Raw genomic sequence first — 20097 nt, forward strand, 5'->3', positions numbered from 1 at the left:
CCAGTCTCAAAAGATCACATTCAAACGGCCAACAAAAAGGAGAAGTACGGACAACCTCGCGCATGTTTCTGCGTCTCTAGGTACTAAACCCGCAGTATACTTCCACTTGTGATTCGCTTTAGCGTCAAACTCTCGACTTCGGCAGACGGCTTCATCCATCATCCCATCTTCACTGCAACATCCTTTGCATCTCAGCTGGTGTAAACTCACAGACAAGTAAGTCTTGACCTGTTCAACATCGTGAACGCACTTGAAGACATGGGGTTTTATGAACAAACCTTAGCTCAACACAACCACTCCCAAGATGATGCCATTCACACTAGTCTCTCAGTGACCCCTCAATTTCTCTACAGAGAGCATCATGACTAACCATCATCACAGAACAACAAAATTACAAGCCACAATGTCTTCCATCACTCAGGGTTCATACCCTCCTGTTCTCCAAGATGCCGAAAGGGAAAGACTTGTGCAAGTCGTCAAGGACTGGACTGTAGCCCACGGCCTTACTGTTCGCCCACCACCTGCCATCGCCGGTAACGACGCCGAGGGCATTCTCGCCACGAGTGCCCCTGTTACCCTCTTTCCCAGCCCTTTCCCCAAGAGCTGTTTCGAGGAGGCAAAGGCTATTCAGACTACATATAACGAGCTATATGCTCTTATCAGCCAGGATGAGGAGTTCCTTACGGAGATGGTCAAGGAGTATGTCTCATCGGCACTAGAGGTTATTCATTTCACTAACAAGCCTTAAGGGTTGCTGGCGGCGATGAGTTCATTGCCAACTTATGGAACGTCCACCTCCGTGTGAAGAAGGAGGGCTATGTCCAAGTAAGCAACTACAACATCAGCTGTTGAATCAATATCATGCTAATCACCCATCACCAACAGAATCTCGCCCTAGGCCTCTTCCGCTCCGACTACATGGTTCACCAAGACGACGCCTCCCTGCAAATCAAGCAAGTCGAATTCAACACCATCGCCTCCTCCTTCGGCGGCCTGTCCACTCAGACTTCACGCCTGCACAAGCACCTTGCCCAGCACGAGTACCCCCTCCTCTCCTCTTCCGCCTCCGCAACGAACCTCGACCTCCCATCCAACGACTCCGCCGCCGGTCTCGCCGCCGGTCTCCGCGCCGCCTTCGACGCCTACGGCCCTTCCACCCTCGGCCATCCCACATGCGTCCTCTTCCTCACCCAGTCCGGCGAGCGCAACGTCTTTGACCAGCGCCATCTCGAATACGCCCTCTCCTCTTCGGGTTCCGTCCCCGTCTTCCGCCTCCCCTTCTCCGAAATCCTCACCCACACCACCATCGCCTCCACCCCCACCCGCCAACTCCTCTACACCCTCCCCAGCAACCCCTCCCTCGTCTTCGAGGTAGCCGTCGTCTACCTCCGCGCCGGCTACGGGCCCGGTGACTACCCTACCCAAGAAGCGTGGGAAGCGCGCTACCAAATCGAGCGGTCCAACGCCGTCTGCTGCCCTACGGTGCTTACCCAGCTGGCGGGGATGAAGAAGGTCCAACAAGTCCTCGCCACCCCCGAGGAGTCCAACACCAACTCGGTTCCTTCCGCGCTGGCAAAATTCATGTCTCCTGAATCTGAAAAGACCCACCGCCTCCTCAAAACCTTCACAAACATCTACCCCCTCGATACCTCCCCCTCCGGTCTGCACGCCCGCTCCCTCGCCACTTCCCCCACTCAATGCCAGAAATACGTGATGAAGCCTCAACGCGAGGGCGGAGGCAACAATTTCTACCGGTCGGCGATCCCGGAGCAACTTAAGACGATTCCGGAGGAACACTGGAACTCGTTCATTCTCATGGAGATCATCGAGCCGCCTGCGCTGGCCAACAGTATTTTGAGAAGTGGGAAGGTGGAGCAAGGGGGTGTGATTTGCGAGTTGGGCGTTTATGGTACTTGTTTGTGGGATCAGCGGAATGGGGAGGTCAAGTTCAATGAGGAAGCGGGTTACTTGTTGAGGACGAAGGGGGATAAGAGTGAGGAGGGAGGCGTGGCGGCGGGGTATGGGTGTATGGATAGTGTTGCTCTTGTTTAGGTGTTGGGGGAGGATGTGAAGGTTCTTGGATTGATAACGGTGACAGATGGCGCTGGTGTATATGGGGATGGACATGGACGGCAAGAGGAGCCTTGACAATGTCCGGTGTCTCCAAGCGCGTATATAGATGTAAATACCGCTAACCGTACCTGTATCTAGAGATATTTACCAACACCAACTATCCCCTTAAGGTCATGATGCGACCATGTTCATTCTTTTTCCGCTAATTACCACGTCTTATCCTCGTCTCTTTGTCCTCCCTTCTCACCAATACCCCCCTTCTCCTACCCTCTCCCCCAAGTCTACCTCCTCCCCTGCGCCACCTGCTCCGGCCACCCCCCAACAGCATCCTCCACCTCCTCCAAGAAACTCTGCGCATTATGCACCGTCGTCCCACCCAACACCACCCTGACACCAGGCACACTCGCATTAATCTCCGCCACCATCTTCGCCTCCTCATACGTCGCGCCTCCAATAATAAACACAATAATATCCTGCGGCTTATCCCTCGTCGAGCCCCCGCCATCCACAAACGGATACTGCTGCTCCCTCAGCTTGCCCTTGACCAGGTTCTGCAGCGTCGTCTCCAGCAAGGGGGAGTGCTGCGTGTACACGTTCTCGACGCCCTTGAGCACCTTGAACCGGTTGCCGGCGCCGCCGAAGATGCCGCTACTTTCAAAAATGTCGGCGATGCCGCCCACGCCGGAGCCGGAGCCGCCGGTGGTGGCGTGCAGGGAGGAGTGGTAGGCTAGGAGCTTGGCGACGCGGTCGGTGCGACGGGTGGGGACGCCGCCGGCGGCGGAGAGGAGGTCGACTAGCATGGGCAGTTGGCTTGAGGGCGATTTGGAGTAGCGGAGGGCGTATAGGGCGACGAGGATTACTTTGTTGTCCGGGGTTACGGTGGGGGATTGGATTAGTCTTTGGATGTTCTGTGAGGTCGGGGATTAGTATACGGCTATGAGAGGATGGAAGGTTGGGTTGGGCTTACCTTGAGGTCGGCGGCATGGTTATCGTTGCAAGCTAAGCTCTGCTCAACCTCGCTAACTTCGAGTAGGCTCTGGGCCCCGACTCTCCTGCTTAGCTCGGAGACCAAGGTGACGTGTTTGCTGACGTTTCCGGAGAGCTTCCTGAATTCGGGGTACTCCTCGATGAACCGCTTCATGTCGGAGATGGATTCGATGTTGGCGTTGTTCTGGGTCTTGGACTGGTACTGTGACACGTATTCCTTGATGTTGCCGCCTAGGTCACCGAAGTTGAGGTACATGTTCTTCTGGAAGAAGGGATCTTGGTCCTGTGAGAGGACAATCTCCTTCAGCTCAGCACGGATTTCGGGTACATCGCTGAGATCGACTCGCCCGTTGTGAATGCCAAGCAGGTGATGTACCATGGCCTGGTATGTCCATTGTGTGAGCAGTGGCGTAATGGGGTCCTCTCGCCTGTCCAGTATCAAGAGAATCGGTGGCGTGTCGACCTTGCGAAAGTCGAATAGCTGGTCCTCCTGGGTCATACAATATCGGACTTCGGATGCGAGCTTCTTAGCTAAAGGGCTGCTCTTTTGGTATCTGATCAGAGGCTTCTTCTTGAGAGATAACAGGATTGAGATAACGCCTTCGGTGCATCGTTGTAAGGAGTCGGTGTTCCAGGTATCGGGATTGCCGCTCCATATCCGATTCATAGGCAGAGACATGTTGAGTGAGAACAAGTCGGTGTTGATAACGACGTAATCCATAAAGTACTCCTGCACCACCTTCACAACCTCGTGATCGTCGGCTTCTGCTAGCCGTTCAAGCGCCGACTTTTTGACAACGTTGCTGAAGTAAAGGTGGTACTCTCCGTACTTGGGGTCTCGTAGCTCATCGATCAACAGGCCGATGGTGTCGGGATGTGGCCTCACGAAGCAGAGACAGCGCATATGTCTCATCTTCTCCCGTTTAGGATTGTCCAACCGATCGGTAAGGTAGACTTCATGGTTGAGAAGGGTCGATACGGTGACGGCAGCTGAGATACAGGGAACGGTGTCCTTGTCCAGCAAGAGCATCTTCATCTTGGCCGACGGCGCAGCAGCAGTCCCGGCGTTTTCACCGACCGTCACCATCTTGGTCACATAACCGGATGCTGCCTGTATCAGATCCATCTTGGGCGAGTAAGTGCTGTGATTCTGGGCTTCGGGTTTCGATTTATTATTCACAAAGCCTCTGCTGGTCCCGAACTCCTGAGCCCGCCAATGACTTTATGGGGCGCGGATAGATTTTCGAATTTGAGGCCGAAAATGCGAAGAGAATCAGTGAAAGAATTATTAAAAGTTAAAGATAAGATGGTGTTCAGTGGAAGCTTTGTTGTTTTGATGACGGGAAGGTCGAGCTGTTGTCAAGCTCAGGGTTGATGGAGGGGGGACTTGATGAGGAGGCACGAGAGGGTTACATGTGCATGTCGCGGGACAAGGGTTCCTACTATGGTGATGTGGGTAAGTAAAACCCGTGGGCCAGGTCGCTGACGATCACTGACCATATAGTGCACTATACATAGCCATGAAGCTTTGCTTGTAGTGGTCCGTGCCAGATACCTGACAAGGGGGTTTTACTTTGGCTCGCAACCGCAGTAGAGGTTGCGGCTGCAGTGCATCTTGCACAGCTAACCCTGGCCCGTGCGACGTCACCAAATGTGTCGATAAGATAAGGACCACCAAATGACGGAATGAACCTTGCTGGTTTCTTTTTGGAGATGCAGACGCAGTCAAAGCAGCTCTCCGAACATCGAACGGCTAAGAAACATGGCCGACATTTGCCCAGCAAGGTCGGAGCCTACGTGAGTCCAAATCGTCCAAAACAACCACCCCGCTGCGTAGCTAACTGACTGACCAACACGGCGTCTAACAGCCTGTCCTTCACGCAGGGTCTCATCCTCGGCCAGCTGTCGGTGGTGCTCTTGCTCGCCGCCTTCATCAAGTTCTTTATCTTTGGTGACCCTCCCTCGCCCGAAGTCGTCGCCTCGATCCGCGCTACCGACCGAAGATCCCGAACGTTAGCACACAAGAAATCGATCCTCGGCCTACGAGAAACCAACGCGCTCCAGCTTGTGCAGAACCCAGCTCTAAACAAGAAGCATGTTCTGCGCCCTGGCCCTCCCACCTTGACGATCGGGTCTATTCTCAGCAAAACATATTACAAGGTCGACAGCCATCAGCCAGAAAGTCTCGACTGGTTCAACGTGCTTATCGCCCAAACCATCGCCCAATTCCGCAGTGACGCCCAACATGACGATGCGATCCTCTCCTCCCTGAGCAAGGCGCTCAACGGTACTGCCCGGCCCGACTTCCTCGACGAGATCAAAGTTACAGAACTTAGCCTGGGCGAAGACTTCCCCATCTTTAGCAACTGCCGCATCATCCCGGTGGACGAAGATGGCCTTAGTTTCGGAACCGGCAAGGCCTTCGACGCCAATATGGCTACGAGAGAAGGCGCGCGTCTCCAAGCCAGAATGGACGTTGACCTTAGTGACATGATCACTCTGGCGGTAGAGACAAAGTTGCTGCTCAACTATCCCAAAAGACTCAGCGCCGTTCTCCCTGTGGCCCTGGCTGTTTCGATTGTTAGGTTCAGCGGCACACTGTCCATATCGTTCATCCCCAGCAACCCGTCCAACAATGAGCCCGCCAAGATGATCTTTACTTTCCTCGATGACTATCGTCTGGACTTTTCTATCCGCAGTCTCTTGGGGAGTCGTTCAAGGTTGCAGGATGTTCCCAAGATTGCACAGCTCGTCGAATCACGTCTCCATCGGTGGTTCGACGAGCGGTGTGTGGAGCCGAGGTTCCAGGAGATTGCTCTACCTAACATGTGGCCTCGCAAGAAGAATACCCGTGGCGGCGATGAGACCATCTCAGATGTGGAAAGGTCCATGAGCAAGGCCAAGGGAGTCGATATCGCTAAAGACGTGAGAGAGGAGGCTCGGAAAGAGATTGAGGCTGAAGCGCATGGGGGAGCCGATAGAGTGCCAGACTCGTTAAGATACAGGCATCGCCCGAGGGCAGAGGACGAGTTTCCCGGAGCCGGGTCGATGCCTGGTTCTATGCCCGGTTCTATGCCCTGAATGAGCTTACCATTCTGAGCTGGCTACGGGATACGAGATTGAAGAGCCAAGCACGTATGTAGTACTACTGTATCAGTACCACTTCATTTTAGTTGGTATAAAGATCAAAATACCGTCGAACGAATGTCAACAGTGCCTACGTGGGCCATGGCACCATGAGTACCTCTACGGCCTACCATGTGAACATGGACAACCCTAACCCTGCCCCTGGAAAGGCTCTGAACTATTTGTAGGGAGTCTGGCACTGTCTGGGTGCATTCATCACAACAGCAACGTAGCTGTGTGAGGCAGCCGATATGGACAGAAGGCCTTTAGTTCCATGTCATTGAACAATATATCCCCATGGTAGACCACTTCATCAAGACCATGAGACCAAAACTAGGTGCCAAACATGGTGTTTTACACTGTCCAGATGACGGATATGGACCCCTGCCCGATTTCACGTGGCGGCAGGCTTGTCACAAGGAGGTGGGGTCCGTGCACGACTTTTGCGCCTAACATCCGGTGATGTCACAACAAATTGGTGGGCAGGTACCAGTTCGACTTTGAAGCAATCTTCAGACGAAAACAAAACTTGCGAAAATAGAATTTTGGAGTCATCTTTATACTTGTTTCGAGCTCTTATCATCCCTACGTTATATCTGAATTCTTCCCAAGTTTTGGCTCTTATACATAGCCGGTCTTCTGCATATTTGTTAACGGGTACTTCCTCGACCGGCCCAAGTCTCCATAAAATTCGCTACTGGACGCCAGTTCATCGTGTCTTCCCTGCACGCGATCTTGCAACCTGCAACCCAACCCGAAACTCGGACGTGAGAAAGCCGACCTACATTCAACATTATCACCTCCGAGCGGCGTGCAATGGAGTAGCGCACAGGCAGAAGCAGAAGCGTCGAATTCTTGCATAATCTCCTGTTCTATTCACCCGCCTACCTACGCGCCATCTGAGCCATCAGACATTTCAACATGATACCTTTTATACATACTCGTACGACCGCATTGCTCCTCGGACGACGCCTTCGACTTGTCGCTAACATTCAATTCTTTGCCAGCCTTTGCCTACCTGGGCAGCAAGATCGGGGTCAGCCCGGATGAGCGTGAGCGGATTGTGTCCTTACAATATGGCTTCGATGGTTGCTAATCCTGACCTCCCAACAGTCAAGCTCATCTTTTCCTTCTTTTTGTCCTACCCGCTTGCTGGCCTGCTGAAGAGGGTACCGGATAGCCGTCCTCACCTCAAGAACTTCTTTTGCCTAAGGTGCGTAATTATACAAAACCAAGCCCTGACGAGTATATGTACCCAACAAAAAGAACCGCAGCTAACGTGTGTTCCCTCCCAGCATCGGCGTCTTTTACCTCGTCGGCCTCTTCGACCTGTGGGTTGGCCTCCGAACCGTCCTAATCTCCTCCATTGGCGCATACTCGATCGCAAAGTTCCTCCGGGGCTCCCCTTATATGCCATGGATCGGCTTCGTCTTCCTCATGGGCCATATGAGCGTCAACCACATTATGCGCCAGCGCCTCAATGACCCGAGCACGATCGATATCACAGGAGCGCAGATGGTGCTGGTCATGAAGCTTAGCGCTTTCTGCTGGAACGTGGCCGACGGTGTTCTTCCCGATGACCACCTCTCCGACTTCCAGAAGGACAGACGGCTCAAGGAGTTGCCGTCCCTGTTGGACTACTTTGGATATGTTTTCTTCTTCCCCAGTCTCATGATTGGACCCGCATTCGACTTCGCCGAATACCGCCGATGGCTCGACACCACCATGTTCGACGTTCCCAAGACTGTCGATCCTGCCAAGAAGCCTCCTACCAGACGTAAGCGCAAGATCCCTCGCAGCGGCACTCCGGCCATGATCAAGCTGGTCACCGGTTTCTCCTGGCTCATGCTCTTCATCTGGCTCTCTACCTGGTTCTCGCCCGAGTCACTCCTCGGAGACGGTTTCGTTAGCCACAACTTCATTGTCCGCCTGCTCTTCCTGCACATGGTCGGTATCACGGCGCGCGCCAAGTACTATGGTGTCTGGATGATGACGGAAGGCGCATGCATTCTCAGCGGCTTGGGTTACAACGGCGTGGATCCTACCACGGGCAAGGTGTCTTGGGATAGGCTCCAGAACATCCGCCCGATGGGCATGGAGACGGCGCAAAACACCAAGGCGTACCTCGACAACTGGAACATCAACACCAGCAAGTGGCTGCGTAACTACGTCTACCTGCGCGTCACTCCCCGTGGTAAGAAGCCTGGTTTTGGCGCCACTTTGGCTACATTCACCACCAGCGCTTTCTGGCATGGTTTTTATCCAGGCTACTACCTGTCTTTTGTCCTGGCGAGCTTCATCCAGGCTGCTGCGAAGAGTACGTCCCCCTTTCTTTCCCCCCTCTTTTTTCATGTTTAGGATACCGGACTAACCGCTTTGTCCAACAGACGTCCGCCGCCACGTCCGCCCCTTCTTCCTCGACCCCAAGACCCAAGCCCCCCTTCCCTCCAAGAAGTGGTACGATCTCGCCTCCTGGCTCGCCACCCAACTCACCTTTAACTTCGCCGTCTGCCCCTTCCTGCTCCTCGGCTTCCACGAATCCATCACCGCCTGGTCGCGCGTCTACTTCTACGCCATCATCCACACCGCCGTGGCCCTGGCCTTCTTCTCCAGCCCTGGCAAGAAGTGGCTGCGCAAGACTCTGGAGAAGAGGAACGCCAAGGCGGGCGTTGTCACCTCTGCTTCTTCTGGTGGACGCGGCCGTGGCCGCAGCAGTGACGAGAAGACGAACAGCAGCGTCCAGAACGGTACCGCTCAGGGTGCCATGGGAACGGCGGCTTTGCTTGGCGAGAACCTGAACCAGCCATCCAGCAGGGCGGATAGCACGGATAGCCAGTCGAGGAGCCCGATGCTGGGTATCAGTGGCGATCCCCAGGGGGAGCTGGATGAAGCGCTGGAGGAGTTTAAGAAGGAGATGGAGAGCAGGGTTGGTGGTGGCGCGTTTAGTGCGACGGGCCTAAGGGATTCGTTGAGAGGGGAGGCTAGGGAGAGAGCCGTGTGATCAAGATGGAGGGTAAGAAGTGGTATTTGTATGGAAAGGGGATGTTATAGGAGGTAGGATCTAGCGAGACATATCTCTTGGGAAGTGCTGTGAAGGAACGGTTGCGTATGGAGTCTGGGGCATAAGTGCGGGTGCAAACGAACGGGAGTGCTTGGCTACTAGTCTATCTTTTTGCACTGCATCGCGTTAGGAGTAAGAGGAAGCCTCTTTCTTTTGCTTACATCAATTATGTGTTTACCTAAAATTCCGGTACAAACATATTTCCATATCAATGGCAGATTCTGCCACCCATTTTCCTCATTTTGTCTCCGTGGTGAACAAAGTCCGCCAACAAACTCTATCCAACCAAGTGCTACTAACATTTACGCAGTACCAACGAGTTACATAGTCCTAAAAGCTACGCAATGGACCATTGGGCTGGGAGGCTATTAATTGCCTTCAAACTAGGTTCTCTCTCATCCTCATCCAGCTGTAATGTGCACTGCAATAAGCAACCACTTTTCTTCCTCCACTCTCCCTTGATAAGGGCGTCTTCCCCATCTGAAACATCATCCAATAAGAAAGGCAAGATGGCCGAGCGGTCTAAGGCGCCACGTTAAGGTTAACCCTTAATCTGAGTTAAATCTCATATCCGTGGTCCGAAAGGGCGTGGGTTCGAATCCCACTCTTGTCATTATCTTTTTCCATTTTTTTTTGCTTGCTGTGACATCCTCGTGTGTGGAGCATCCTGTTGCTTGGGTTTCTTTCCTTGGTCTTTTTAAAAATTTTTGCCTTCCTTTTTTGACTTTTTTTTTTCTCTGCTGATATTTGGGAGCGGAGATTGGAGTGTGATGGGCCAGGTTCTCACGGGTATCTGGATGATAGACGTCGTTGTTCACGGGTTGAGTCCTGTTTGATTTTGAGTGTGAGTTCTAGCTATGTAAAATGTTTTAGGAGCCGGAATCTTTCTTCCATTGACTGGATAGAACCGTGTGAATTTACAGAAAGATTCACGTAACACATTAAACATGGCGGTAGGCGAAAGAAGTTCGCATCAAGTAGAGGTCCAAGGAGGTAATTTCCTTGCATTGAGGGTGGCGGTGATGGGGTAATCTACCCAACATCGGATATCCAACTCGTAACATACAATGTAACCAACAAACACCATGGGTATCTATCTCTTCTTCATCGCGCAACTTTTGCCTGCATAATCACATACACCACCTCCCTGCGCCTCGGCCTCCCGTCCACGTCCACTTTTGCCTACTCGCCCCTTGCCTCGTTATCTAAAAGTCGAAAAAAGGTATTCAGAAACTTTGCGAAGCGCAAAAAAAAAAAAAACTCCGCCCCATCGTATGTAGCCCATATAGAAAAAGAAAGTTGAGAAAATGCCAATGATGGTATTGTGAGAGAGATCCGTCCGCGAGGAAAGAAGATTTCGTCATCAAATTGCTGAAAGGCGTGTGTGTGTGTGTGTGTGTGTGTGTCTTCATCGGCGTTCGAGATATCGAGAGAGAGATCTATAAGCTTTTTTGTTGACCGAGACGCGTGCGTTGGTGTAAAAGAGAGAATAAAACGTTGAAGAAACCGTTTCAGGCGTGCCACAAGATTATCGTCAATAGTTAATGATGATGATATGTCGTCGTATAATTCGTCAAAGATCTCCCGCCGACTCTGGAAAATGTGGTTTTCCCAAAATCAAAAAGATCGTGTCTATAGTGTATCGAGACGGAGAAAGAAGAAAGTTGTGAAAAATAAGAAGGGCGAGTACGGACGGACATGGAAACAAATGATGATAGAGAGTTCTATCATCTGATTCAGTCCGCCCAGCCTTCTTTGGAGCCGATGACGGCGAGAGCGATGACGGCGCCAATGATGATAAGTCCGACGAAGGACATACCAGTGTTGAGTCTTCGCCACCAACGCGCGCTGAGATATCTCGCTTCCTCCATAGGGCTGATGGGGTTGATTGAAGTTCTGAATCCGAGCCTTGACTTTGAGCGGTCAAACGGGTCATCGGGAGTGTGGGTACCCTTTTCAAGCATCTCGCTTTTGGGGTTAGGGGGCAATGGGAGGAAGGCAGCAACCATCCAGGCTAGAACACATCGGTAGTTAGCAAATGGAGAGAAACACAATTACATCGCCATCGCAGGTAACTTACCGAAAGGCATGATGAATCCAACAGCGAAGAGTACGATCTGGATGTTACGCTTGCCAGTGACGCCGCTATCAGCCGACCAGCTCGTGGCGGGAGGATCCCAGGCATTGAAACGGCTGTGGCGACGGTCCTGTCGAAGGTGTGGGGACCAAATGCTGGAAGTCTTCTCCCTGAGTGTGCGGAAGACATTATAGTCTGTTGGTGCAGGTTGGATCTCCATGGAGCCATGCGAGTTGCGTTGACCTTCTCTCGCGCGCTTGCGGGGACTGAACAGATCCATAGGAAAGTTGTCAGAGTTGGGCGATCCACTGTGTCCAATAGCAGAGCTCGGGCGGCTGTCACCAGCGTCTGACGCGGACGAGGACAGCAGACCGACCCAGCGGTGTTCGCCAGATCCATAGTAGACCCTTGCCCAAGCAGGAATGGAGTTTGTGAAGCTGTTTGTTCGGGACGGGCGCGAGCGGTGGCTGTGGCTCGAATGAAGATTACGGCTCCCGCTCGAGGTGCTGCTGCTATGCTGGAGAAACGAGGACAAGCCTGATCTTGAAGGGTCATAATGCAGGTCTGCAATTCCATCACCATGCTCATCTTGGTCACGAACCATGCGAAGTGGCATGGAACCACCTCGAGAATGGGCAGCCTGGGGCCTGGCGATACTGTCACTTCCAGCGCTATCAAGAGGTGCTCCGAGGGACGAGGAAATACTCTGCATCTGACGGCTGTGCGTAGAACCACCCCACCCGCCAGTGCTGTTGCGGTAACGGTGCTGGCTGCCCAAGACCGAGTGGGACCCAGGGCGTGAAGAGCCTGGTTCACTGTTGTATTCGTCTTCGGACATAACCGTAGACAACTGTGAGCTCCATCGATCTGGTGGTGGCTGGGTCATCGGTGGTGTACGGTGGATGATGACAGTTTCTTGACCGGATGAGGAGCCGGTCGATGACCCGGATGGGGACGGTACCGACCATGAAGGTTGCTCCCGGGAGGACGACGGGAAGCGGAAAAGGACCGGAGGCGTGAGTAAGGCCGGAAGAGGCGGTACTGGTGGGGCTCCGGTCGAGGAAACGCTTTGAAAGGAGGTGGAGCGGGCTCGAAGGTTCTCACGCGATCGCTGCTTGTAATATCCAAACTTTTCCTGGGATCTCTTCTTGGCTGGCCTGAGCGGTGGGACGCGAAGACTCTCTTGTGAATACCGGCCACCGGTGGCTACAGAAGACGGTGTCGAGCGGGAGTGTACGACAAAGTTCTCGTTGCTCTCAGAGCTTCCGGGTGGGCTAGCAGAAAGTGGCGCAGGCGGTGACGAGGCACCGATAACTTGCCAGTTGGCCGGGCCCGACGGAACGCGGGAAGTTCCCGATGGAAGGCGAGAAGTCTCGCTTTGCGCTTCCCAAATCGACCGGACGGAAGGGGATGCAGCGACCGGCGAATCCCCAACGACTCTCCAATTGGATTGAGCGAGGGAAGAGGCACCTGGCGATACGGGCGAAGAGTGACCTAGAACTTCCCAGTTGCCGTGGGTAGAAGATGGAGCGCGCGATGAGGCCCCTGGGCTGCCTAGAACTTCCCAGTTGGTTGCTTCGGTCTGAGGAGAGATGGGCGAGATGATAGGGCTGTCGAAGGATTCGGGTACTGAGGTGTGAATACCGTAAACCTTGTAGTTGGTCTTTTCAGATGCGATACTAAGACCAGAGACGCCAGAGATACCAGATGTAAAGGAAGGCTTTGGCGCAATAACCCTAGAGGCAGTCGGGGTCAAGTTGTTATCGCTCCGCGATTCGTTGGATGCTACCTCTTGTAAAGGAGCAAGGGGCGGGTCGATCGCAGGTGAGTTTTCGTGCGTGAGATCTGCGGTATGGGGAACTCTGCGTAGGCCACCGACCATGCGGTAGCCAGAAGAGGTCGAAGCCACGGGCACGGGACCCTGGATTAGTTGGGTGGTGGACGAATCAGGAGATTGGACGAAAGGTGCGGCGAGATCAGATGGAGCAGGTTCTCGGGCGGTAAGTGTGTTACCCGAGAAGGGGGTGCCGACGGTAAAAGGGGTACCGATGCTGAGGTCGTCACTCCATACGTCAACCGATGGGCGAAACGAGGGCGTGGCTGTGGATGAGGAAGGGATGACGGGAGCCTTGACGACGTCGGCAGGGTCCTCCTCGGTGGTGACGATTCTGAAAGTCTTGTCGGGGTTGAGGGCGATGATCTTGCGCTGTCTGGAGTAGGATCGCGGGCGAACTGTGGGTGAAGGCGAGGCTGAATCGCGACGGCCGCGACGGACATCCTGGGTGGGAGTAGATGATGCAGACTGGGCGTTGAATCGGGCAATGCTTCTTGAAACATCAGACAGCCTCCTGGGCAAAGGGGTCGGGCTGGTTGGATCTCGAACAACCGAGATGGTGGAAACGCCAGAGAGTCGCAATCCTGAAACTCCTTCATCCTTGGCCTTTGCCAATGACAGGGTCGACGTCGTAGCCGAGGACAAAGCAGAACCTAGGCTGCTGGTGGCCGTCTCGCTGATGGCATAACCCTCGACTGCTACCTCCTTCGAATCGGGACCTTCTGTGTGCTGAAGCTCCTCGCGCTCCTCGTCCGAAGTCTCCTCGACCAATGCAATGGTCTGGCGGCGCCCGAGCCGGTCATCGCTGGAATTGCCCGAGCGGCGCCCATCGGCACTAGAGTTGGAGCGGTAGACGGATGACGTCTGGCTGTCTCGGCGATCATCGTCGTCGGCAAGTCGGGGCGGCGTGTAGGGGACGACGCGGATGCCGGTAGTGGCGGTGCTGGTGGTGTTTGTTGTTGTCTGCGACTGCGATCGTTGGAGTTGATGGTGCATCGGTGTTGATGGGCCATGCCGGCTGGGTGGCGCCGACATGGCTCTCTCCTGACTTCTAAAACACCCGGTGCTCGAGGCCGGGACCTAGGCAATCCTGTGAATCCACTTTCTACGTCAAAACTGGTGCGATCAGGGCAATTCCATGTGCGATTCATGCGGAATCAGCCTTGTCGACGTTTAGAAGCAGTGGAGTTGTTGTCGTTGGTGTAGAACACAAGGTGGATACAGAACAGAAGAGTCGTATGAAGAGGCGCGATGCTGCTGTTCCTGTCGAGCACTTGACTGAAGATACTTGTTATCGTTGTCGTCGTCGGTAGTGGTGATGCTGAGGTTGGCGGCGGTGAGGCTGGAGTATGGTGGTGATGGTAGCTGTGGGTAGGTAGGTAGGTGGGTATGCTGTTGTGGTGGTGATGGTGGTGATGGTGGTGGACAATGGTTGAGGCAATAGTTTAAAACATTAACAGTAAGCCAGATGAGGATAGTAGTGTATCCAAAGAGTGACCGGTAGCGTAACCGAGAGAGTGAGTTGGCTTCTGGTAAAGAATGACAAGAAGGGGAATTCCCTTAAAAGAGTGTGGAAAAAGAATGCAGATATCAGACAGCCATGAGGGTGTGTGTTGGTGGTGCCCGTGGTGTTGGTGTGTAGCACCTCCTGCTGGTGCTTAGATGCCGATGGGGGAGGACAGGAGGAGTCCCGTCTTGGGTTGAGACGGAGACACCTTAGGTCGGGTCGCTGGCGCCAGAGACCAACAACGTGGTGCAGCAGGTGGGCTAGTGTATACCTCTACACGCAGGTGGAGGAGGATGGAAAAAGAGTGACAGTCGCAACTGGAAAAACAGGACGCAAAATCCAAAACTGAATCCGCGGCCGGGTCGTGTGTCCAGGTCACAGTTAGTTCGTTCTCCAACTGAAAGGTCTCCTACACTCACACACAACTTCTACGAGGCCGTACAACAACAGAAGAGCCCTTTTGCAGAAGGATTCGGGAAAAAAGGGAGTGGAGGGAAGAAATGGAATGAATGGAACGTGTGGAAGGGCGCCCGGTCCACGCTGCCGTGCCCACTGCCCGGATGGACCTGCCAGGAGCCAGTGGTGTAGCGCGGGTTGGCCGGGGTGCCGGTAGCCCGCGTGGAGAAACAAGACCTGACGAGTGGATCCGAGGCTCTTTCCGAGGCTGCCATTGGCCGGCCGGGCCTGCTAATCGCTAGCAAAAAAAGAGCTGCGGTTGCATCCTGTGCTGCCAGTGCGCCGAGAGCGCTGCAGCCCAGCAACCATTGATGCACCCGTCAGGAGGAGCACCGCGATATATCAACCAGTGAGCATCTCGAACCCTGTGAACAAAGAATGGCTGCAGCATGCAGTGAGGCAGGCTCAGCATACTACCGAAGCGGCAAAAAGCCAAAAGGCCCCAGGTGCGGTGACAAAGTGCAGAAATGGCACCAAATGTCTGCCAGCTTGTCCAAAGTTTAATTTCGCGTAACGACATGCCCGAGCCTTGATAGGGCAGGCGCCCGCAATAAGCTGCAGGCTACTAACTGGGGTGCTAACAAGTCGCCGAGAAGGCATCGCGACGGCAGCACCCAGCCATTCACATTGATTCCACTTTTGGAAGTTGAGCACTGACCCCGTCATGAACAGTCCGTCCCGGGCTGAACATGCCCATTGTCCCTCCCCAAAGAAGAACGGACCCGTTCCCAATTCCACGGCCTTGCCAGATGCTTGTCCAATGCCTGTCGTGTCCAACGTCCCGCAAATGTTTCGGCCTCGGCTGCCCTCGCTTGGACCTCATCTCTGGGGTTGCGCTCCGTCCGGGGGGGTGGGATAGGGAATGGACAAAAGCATGACGAACGGGAATGGCGTTATTCATGCCTCTCCATACTCGCCAACACCACGATGGACTTCGCTTCGTCCTAGTCGATCGCTGCGGCGCGGTATCGAAACTCTACAAGATCAAAGCCTATCAACTCCCGCCCAGGTCTGTCCCACGAGGTACAGCCGGGTTCGCCAGGCACAGATTGACGTTGTCTTGTCGCGAAAAAGGGCAAAGGGGCGACCTTGATTCGCCAATGAGGGGTCCACAACCACGAGCCCACGCGAGGTCCCTCGCCATCCGAAACACAAGCGTCACTGGCGACATTCCCAAGGCGTTTGCTTGAGGCTGAAGGCTAGACAGATGATCAAACCAATTGATGGCGCGGAGGGAGCGGTTAGGTTGTGGTCCAGACGGACCTGTTGGTTGCTGAGTTGACTCTGGTTTTTTTCTAATCGGCTGTATCCCTGACGGACACGTTGGAGATGCGACGAGTGCAAATCAAAATCAAGAGATGCCATCTCCTCCAAGACGTGGGGAAACGCGTGGTTTTTGCGGAGGCAATACGCAGTACAAGTATGCGTGAATCAATGACAAATGCACACCTCACCGGAAAGACATGGTGTCGATTATTCCGCTTACAGCCTTGGCGCTTTCTTCCACCTTGTCTCGCCAAGTCTCAGGTACCCCAAATTCAGTCAAATTGAACGTATCTCGAGCAATATCAACACTGCAAGAACGGTAACGCATCCACGAAACGCAGCTGGCCCAGTAGCCGGCTTTTTGCGCTGTTTTGCTCTATATCGGGTTGCGGAGGGTGGAATGCGAGGGTTTGAAATTTGAAAGTTGGAGTTTGAACTTGTAGCTGGTGCCGGGCTGGCACGGACTGTCTGACCCCTGTTTTGTAAGCGGAATAAGCAACTCCAAAGACATTGGGGTGGAATGGAAGGTGTGCTCGGTACATCCGGCATGCTACCGGTATACCGGTACCAATATGAGACCCTGAGTCCGGATGAAAGACGGATGGAATGTGAAGCCATGCGGCAGAGGCCCAAAACTCTGACGGCTACGGCCCGAACGTTAGTTGAAAGAAGAATCGCAATGCTCAAACAACAATGCTAAACTCAGAGGCATGAATGGTGGATCAAACCTTGACTTCGCTACAACCACATTCCATTCCAGTGAAGAGCGCAACCAAAAAGGAGACAGGTCCCACAACCTTCGTCTGAACTATCTTCAGCCCAAAAGGAGATCGGCACTGACACCTCACTACTGCAGGAACAACAGATCTTTCTCCAGTTGTCTCTTCACCACTCCCGAACCACATTTCAACAAATCCTCAAACAGGCTACTGTAGAAAACCTCGAAGCCCAACCTGAAATCTTGACAGCGGCTCCCGACAGGCGCGCAAAAGGCGACCGACATTTCGGCATCTAAAACGAGCTGTGCATACATACCTACCTTACATTACCTCCATCTTTTTCCAAAACCAAAACCTGCCTGCTGCCGCGCCTGCTGTACACCACCTTCGGCCTTGCTTTCCGGCGGCTAACGCTTCCGAACTGCTAAAGACAACATCTCGGCATCCAACAGCCGCCCCGGCGCGCGTATTCTGTAACAGCGCTTAAGCAGGGCAGGGACGGGGATTGAGGATTGACGCCAGTACCACCATATCACCACCACGTTGGGTACTGAAACCTTCGGTGCTGTCGTTGTTCGGCATCCCACAGATCTGCTGGGTAGCTGAAGACTACCGTATCGAATCGAATAACCAAGCCTCTCCTCCAGCGGGCTGATCCGAACAGTACCACTCCGGTCCAGTCTATTCTTGGCCGCTTCTGACGTATTCACCGTACTTGGACCTTTTTGCTTGTTTGGAGTCAAGTCTTCAAACGAGCGTTGAGGAAGGATGGTGGCCTTCTCAGAAGTGTTTCACAAGCTTAACCCCTGGTCAAAAGGTATACTCAACTCCCTCACACTCACTCACTTACCCTTCACTTACCCTTCACCACACCATCATCAACAACAAGCCGCACCAGCTCACCCAGTTGACCTCACCAAAGTAAACAAAGCTAACCCAACCCAAACAGACACCAACCCAATCTCAACCACCACAGCCTCCCTCCTCCTCGTCTCTTACGCCCTCTCCTACTTCCTCCCCTTCTACCTCTCCCCGCTCGCCCGCCCCTCACCCACTCTCTCGAGAGACAACCCCTCCGTCATCCGCGCCCGCATCCGCTCCGTCTGCATCTCGTGCTTCTTCTGCTGCCTGTCCACCTTCCTCATCCTGCTATACGTAGCCAATCTCCCCGTCCCAGATGCGCTTCACTACCTAGGCTTCTGGCCTTTGGGCCTCATCGAGTCTGCTCGGGCCTTGGGATTGACGGCGCTGTTGTTCGCTGGCCCGCTGTTCTTGTATCTGGTGGTGGATGATGGATGGCAGGATTGGGTCAGGGGGGAACCGGTGAAGGAGCTGTGGGGGGACATGTTGACTTGGAGGAATATTGTTGCTGTGAGTTTTCTTTCTATTCTATCCTCCTTCCTTTGTACCTTTTCTCCATCCCTTCCAGACATGCAACTAACAACAAAAAAAGGGCCCCCTAACAGAAGAACTCCTCTTCCGCACCTCCTCCGTCCCTCTCTTTTTGCTGTCTCCCCTCCCCGTCTCCCTTACCATTTTTTACTCACCCATCATCTTCGGTCTCGCCCACGTCCACCACTTCTACGAGTTCCGCCTCCAAAACCCGCGCGTTCCCGTGTTCGCCGCGCTTCTAAGGTCAGTCTTCCAGTTCAGCTTCACGACCTTATTCGGCGCGTACGCGACCTTCATCTTCATCCGCACCGGCAGTCTGTTGGCCGCGTTTGCGGTGCATGCGTTCTGTAACGGCATGGGACTGCCCAAGGTCTGGGGAAGGGTGGAGAGGTTGGATGGACGGGGGAGTGGGATGGTGTGGACGGTGGCGTATTATGCGCTGTTGGTGGGAGGGGCGGTTGGGTTTTGGAAGGAGTTGTGGGCGTTGACCGAGGGGGGGAATGGGTTGGTGCCTACGAGTGCGTTTGGGAGGTGAGGATGAGGGTATTTGAGGTGTTGATGTTTGGGGACTATTCGGCCTCTAGACAGACAGACGCCTTCGGTTGGGTTTTGCTTGTTGGCGATACCGCTGGAGGTATTTAATGTCGTCGTCGTCTGGCCGACGATGTATAGTGCAAGATGAAAGGCAGTTATTCTAGCCTGCGTTGTCAGAGGAGAACTATGAAAGTAGTCAAGTACTTCTATGTGCGTTGATATAATCTGTACTGGTGGGAGTCTTGTTGCGTCGGGGTTTGAAAGGTGAGCATCTAGCCTCAGTAAGGTAGAACCAGCCAACTAGCGAATAATGCCCTGAAAGTCGAAAATGTTGATATCGGCACGAGAGTGTCTAAGATTCTGAAGTTAGACTGAATAGACCTTACAGCAAGCCAAACCCCGGATCACCCAAGTAAACATCTCGTAGGCAGAACCATCGTCTATTCTCCATCAACTCATTAAGTGTACGTATTTAGTGCTTCTCGGCAAGGCAAGTCTCTTTAAGTAACCAAACATAGAGATACCATTGACCGCAGCAGATTCGTAGAGATGGAGCACATATACCCCTTCTCTGTCCCACAATCATCTATCATCCCGCAAAGATTTCATCCCACATCTGTATCCCTCTTTTCATCCCTTTTCTTTGTTTGACCCGATCCGATCCGTCTGCCGTCGCCTTCTGACCCGAGTGAGTTGTTACCGATCCGATCCAGCAGAAGACCAACGCCATTAACCATGCGCATACTGTAAGAGACACACACGACACACGACACACATATCTGTTGTGTTGTGTTTTCCATGGACCGACCAGGACCAACCAACACCAAACCATCCACCTTGCACGCCCACCCTATAGAGAAACGAAAAAGAAAAAAAGACAAATCCAATTCGTTTTTGTACCACTTGCTTGCTTGCGACTCTCTGACACCTTAGTTATATTTCCCTGTACAAATACTTATAGATAGCGAGAGAAGGAGAAACAACAAAAAAGTCTATGATGGCAAAATAGATCAGTGTACTAGAGGATTTCAACAGGGTTTTATAAGTATTGTACAGGGAAACAAA

The 20097-nt window shown here is 53.4% G+C and overlaps 6 protein-coding genes and 1 non-coding gene across 7 annotated transcripts; 5 read left to right on the forward strand and 2 right to left on the reverse strand.

Moving 5' to 3' along the window:
• Positions 1-403: 403 nt before the first annotated feature.
• On the forward strand, positions 404-2052 carry B0H65DRAFT_550737 (uncharacterized protein; the record flags this gene model as incomplete). The annotated part of the gene is made up of 3 exons (XM_062829762.1): positions 404-699; positions 750-825; positions 886-2052. The coding sequence occupies 3 exons, from the start codon at positions 404-406 to the stop codon at positions 2050-2052; spliced, it is 1539 nt and encodes a 512-aa protein (XP_062679205.1).
• A 151-nt stretch (positions 2053-2203) lies between these two features.
• Positions 2204-4305, reverse strand: B0H65DRAFT_253486 (vacuolar protein sorting-associated protein 45). Its single transcript, XM_062822513.1, has 2 exons — positions 3041-4305; positions 2204-2981 (listed from the first exon to the last, which is right to left on the reverse strand). Exons 1-2 carry the CDS (start codon positions 4184-4186, stop codon positions 2355-2357), a joined length of 1773 nt encoding a protein of 590 aa, XP_062679206.1. The 5' UTR covers positions 4187-4305; the 3' UTR covers positions 2204-2354.
• Positions 4306-4733: 428 nt separating this feature from the next.
• On the forward strand, positions 4734-6298 carry B0H65DRAFT_471791 (uncharacterized protein). The gene is made up of 2 exons (XM_062827118.1): positions 4734-4857; positions 4929-6298. Exons 1-2 carry the CDS (start codon positions 4823-4825, stop codon positions 6139-6141), a joined length of 1248 nt encoding a protein of 415 aa, XP_062679207.1. The 5' UTR covers positions 4734-4822; the 3' UTR covers positions 6142-6298.
• A 386-nt stretch (positions 6299-6684) lies between these two features.
• On the forward strand, positions 6685-9464 carry B0H65DRAFT_471794 (MBOAT-domain-containing protein). Its single transcript, XM_062827119.1, has 5 exons — positions 6685-7129; positions 7194-7238; positions 7300-7399; positions 7482-8503; positions 8574-9464. Exons 1-5 carry the CDS (start codon positions 7108-7110, stop codon positions 9185-9187), a joined length of 1803 nt encoding a protein of 600 aa, XP_062679208.1. The 5' UTR covers positions 6685-7107; the 3' UTR covers positions 9188-9464.
• A 286-nt stretch (positions 9465-9750) lies between these two features.
• On the forward strand, positions 9751-9860 carry B0H65DRAFT_t347. Its single transcript has one exon. It is a non-coding gene; the product is annotated as a tRNA-Leu (tRNA).
• Positions 9861-10821: 961 nt separating this feature from the next.
• B0H65DRAFT_253532 (uncharacterized protein) lies at positions 10822-14619 on the reverse strand. The gene is made up of 2 exons (XM_062822514.1): positions 11328-14619; positions 10822-11261 (listed from the first exon to the last, which is right to left on the reverse strand). The coding sequence occupies exons 1-2, from the start codon at positions 14191-14193 to the stop codon at positions 10984-10986; spliced, it is 3144 nt and encodes a 1047-aa protein (XP_062679209.1). The 5' UTR covers positions 14194-14619; the 3' UTR covers positions 10822-10983.
• Positions 14620-17598: 2979 nt separating this feature from the next.
• On the forward strand, positions 17599-19131 carry B0H65DRAFT_253559 (uncharacterized protein). The gene is made up of 3 exons (XM_062822515.1): positions 17599-17923; positions 18056-18477; positions 18560-19131. Exons 1-3 carry the CDS (start codon positions 17875-17877, stop codon positions 19031-19033), a joined length of 945 nt encoding a protein of 314 aa, XP_062679210.1. The 5' UTR covers positions 17599-17874; the 3' UTR covers positions 19034-19131.
• The last annotated feature ends 966 nt before the right edge of the window (positions 19132-20097 follow it).

This window comes from Neurospora tetraspora (assembly GCF_033439725.1).
Source record: "Neurospora tetraspora strain CBS 560.94 chromosome Unknown B0H65scaffold_6, whole genome shotgun sequence".
NCBI lineage: Eukaryota > Fungi > Ascomycota > Sordariomycetes > Sordariales > Sordariaceae > Neurospora > Neurospora tetraspora.

What these genes read in the sequence shown, in the direction of transcription:
- B0H65DRAFT_253486 (XM_062822513.1), bottom strand. Translation starts at nt 4,186, where the DNA reads ATGGATCTGATACAGGCAGCATCCGGTTATGTGACCAAGATGGTGACG. An exon ending in ACCATGCCGCCGACCTCAAG is followed by an intron (nt 2,982 to 3,040) that starts GTAAGCCCAACC and finishes CCGACCTCACAG; the next exon opens with AACATCCAAAGACTAATCCA.
- B0H65DRAFT_471791 (XM_062827118.1), top strand. Translation starts at nt 4,823, where the DNA reads ATGGCCGACATTTGCCCAGCAAGGTCGGAGCCTAC. An exon ending in CCAGCAAGGTCGGAGCCTAC is followed by an intron (nt 4,858 to 4,928) that starts GTGAGTCCAAAT and finishes GGCGTCTAACAG; the next exon opens with CCTGTCCTTCACGCAGGGTC.
- B0H65DRAFT_471794 (XM_062827119.1), top strand. Translation starts at nt 7,108, where the DNA reads ATGATACCTTTTATACATACTC. An exon ending in GATACCTTTTATACATACTC is followed by an intron (nt 7,130 to 7,193) that starts GTACGACCGCAT and finishes ATTCTTTGCCAG; the next exon opens with CCTTTGCCTACCTGGGCAGC. An exon ending in CGGGGTCAGCCCGGATGAGC is followed by an intron (nt 7,239 to 7,299) that starts GTGAGCGGATTG and finishes ACCTCCCAACAG; the next exon opens with TCAAGCTCATCTTTTCCTTC.
- B0H65DRAFT_253532 (XM_062822514.1), bottom strand. Translation starts at nt 14,193, where the DNA reads ATGTCGGCGCCACCCAGCCGGCATGGCCCATCAACACCGATGCACCAT. An exon ending in TGGATTCATCATGCCTTTCG is followed by an intron (nt 11,262 to 11,327) that starts GTAAGTTACCTG and finishes GATGTGTTCTAG; the next exon opens with CCTGGATGGTTGCTGCCTTC.
- B0H65DRAFT_253559 (XM_062822515.1), top strand. Translation starts at nt 17,875, where the DNA reads ATGGTGGCCTTCTCAGAAGTGTTTCACAAGCTTAACCCCTGGTCAAAA. An exon ending in GCTTAACCCCTGGTCAAAAG is followed by an intron (nt 17,924 to 18,055) that starts GTATACTCAACT and finishes CAACCCAAACAG; the next exon opens with ACACCAACCCAATCTCAACC. An exon ending in CTTGGAGGAATATTGTTGCT is followed by an intron (nt 18,478 to 18,559) that starts GTGAGTTTTCTT and finishes CAACAAAAAAAG; the next exon opens with GGCCCCCTAACAGAAGAACT.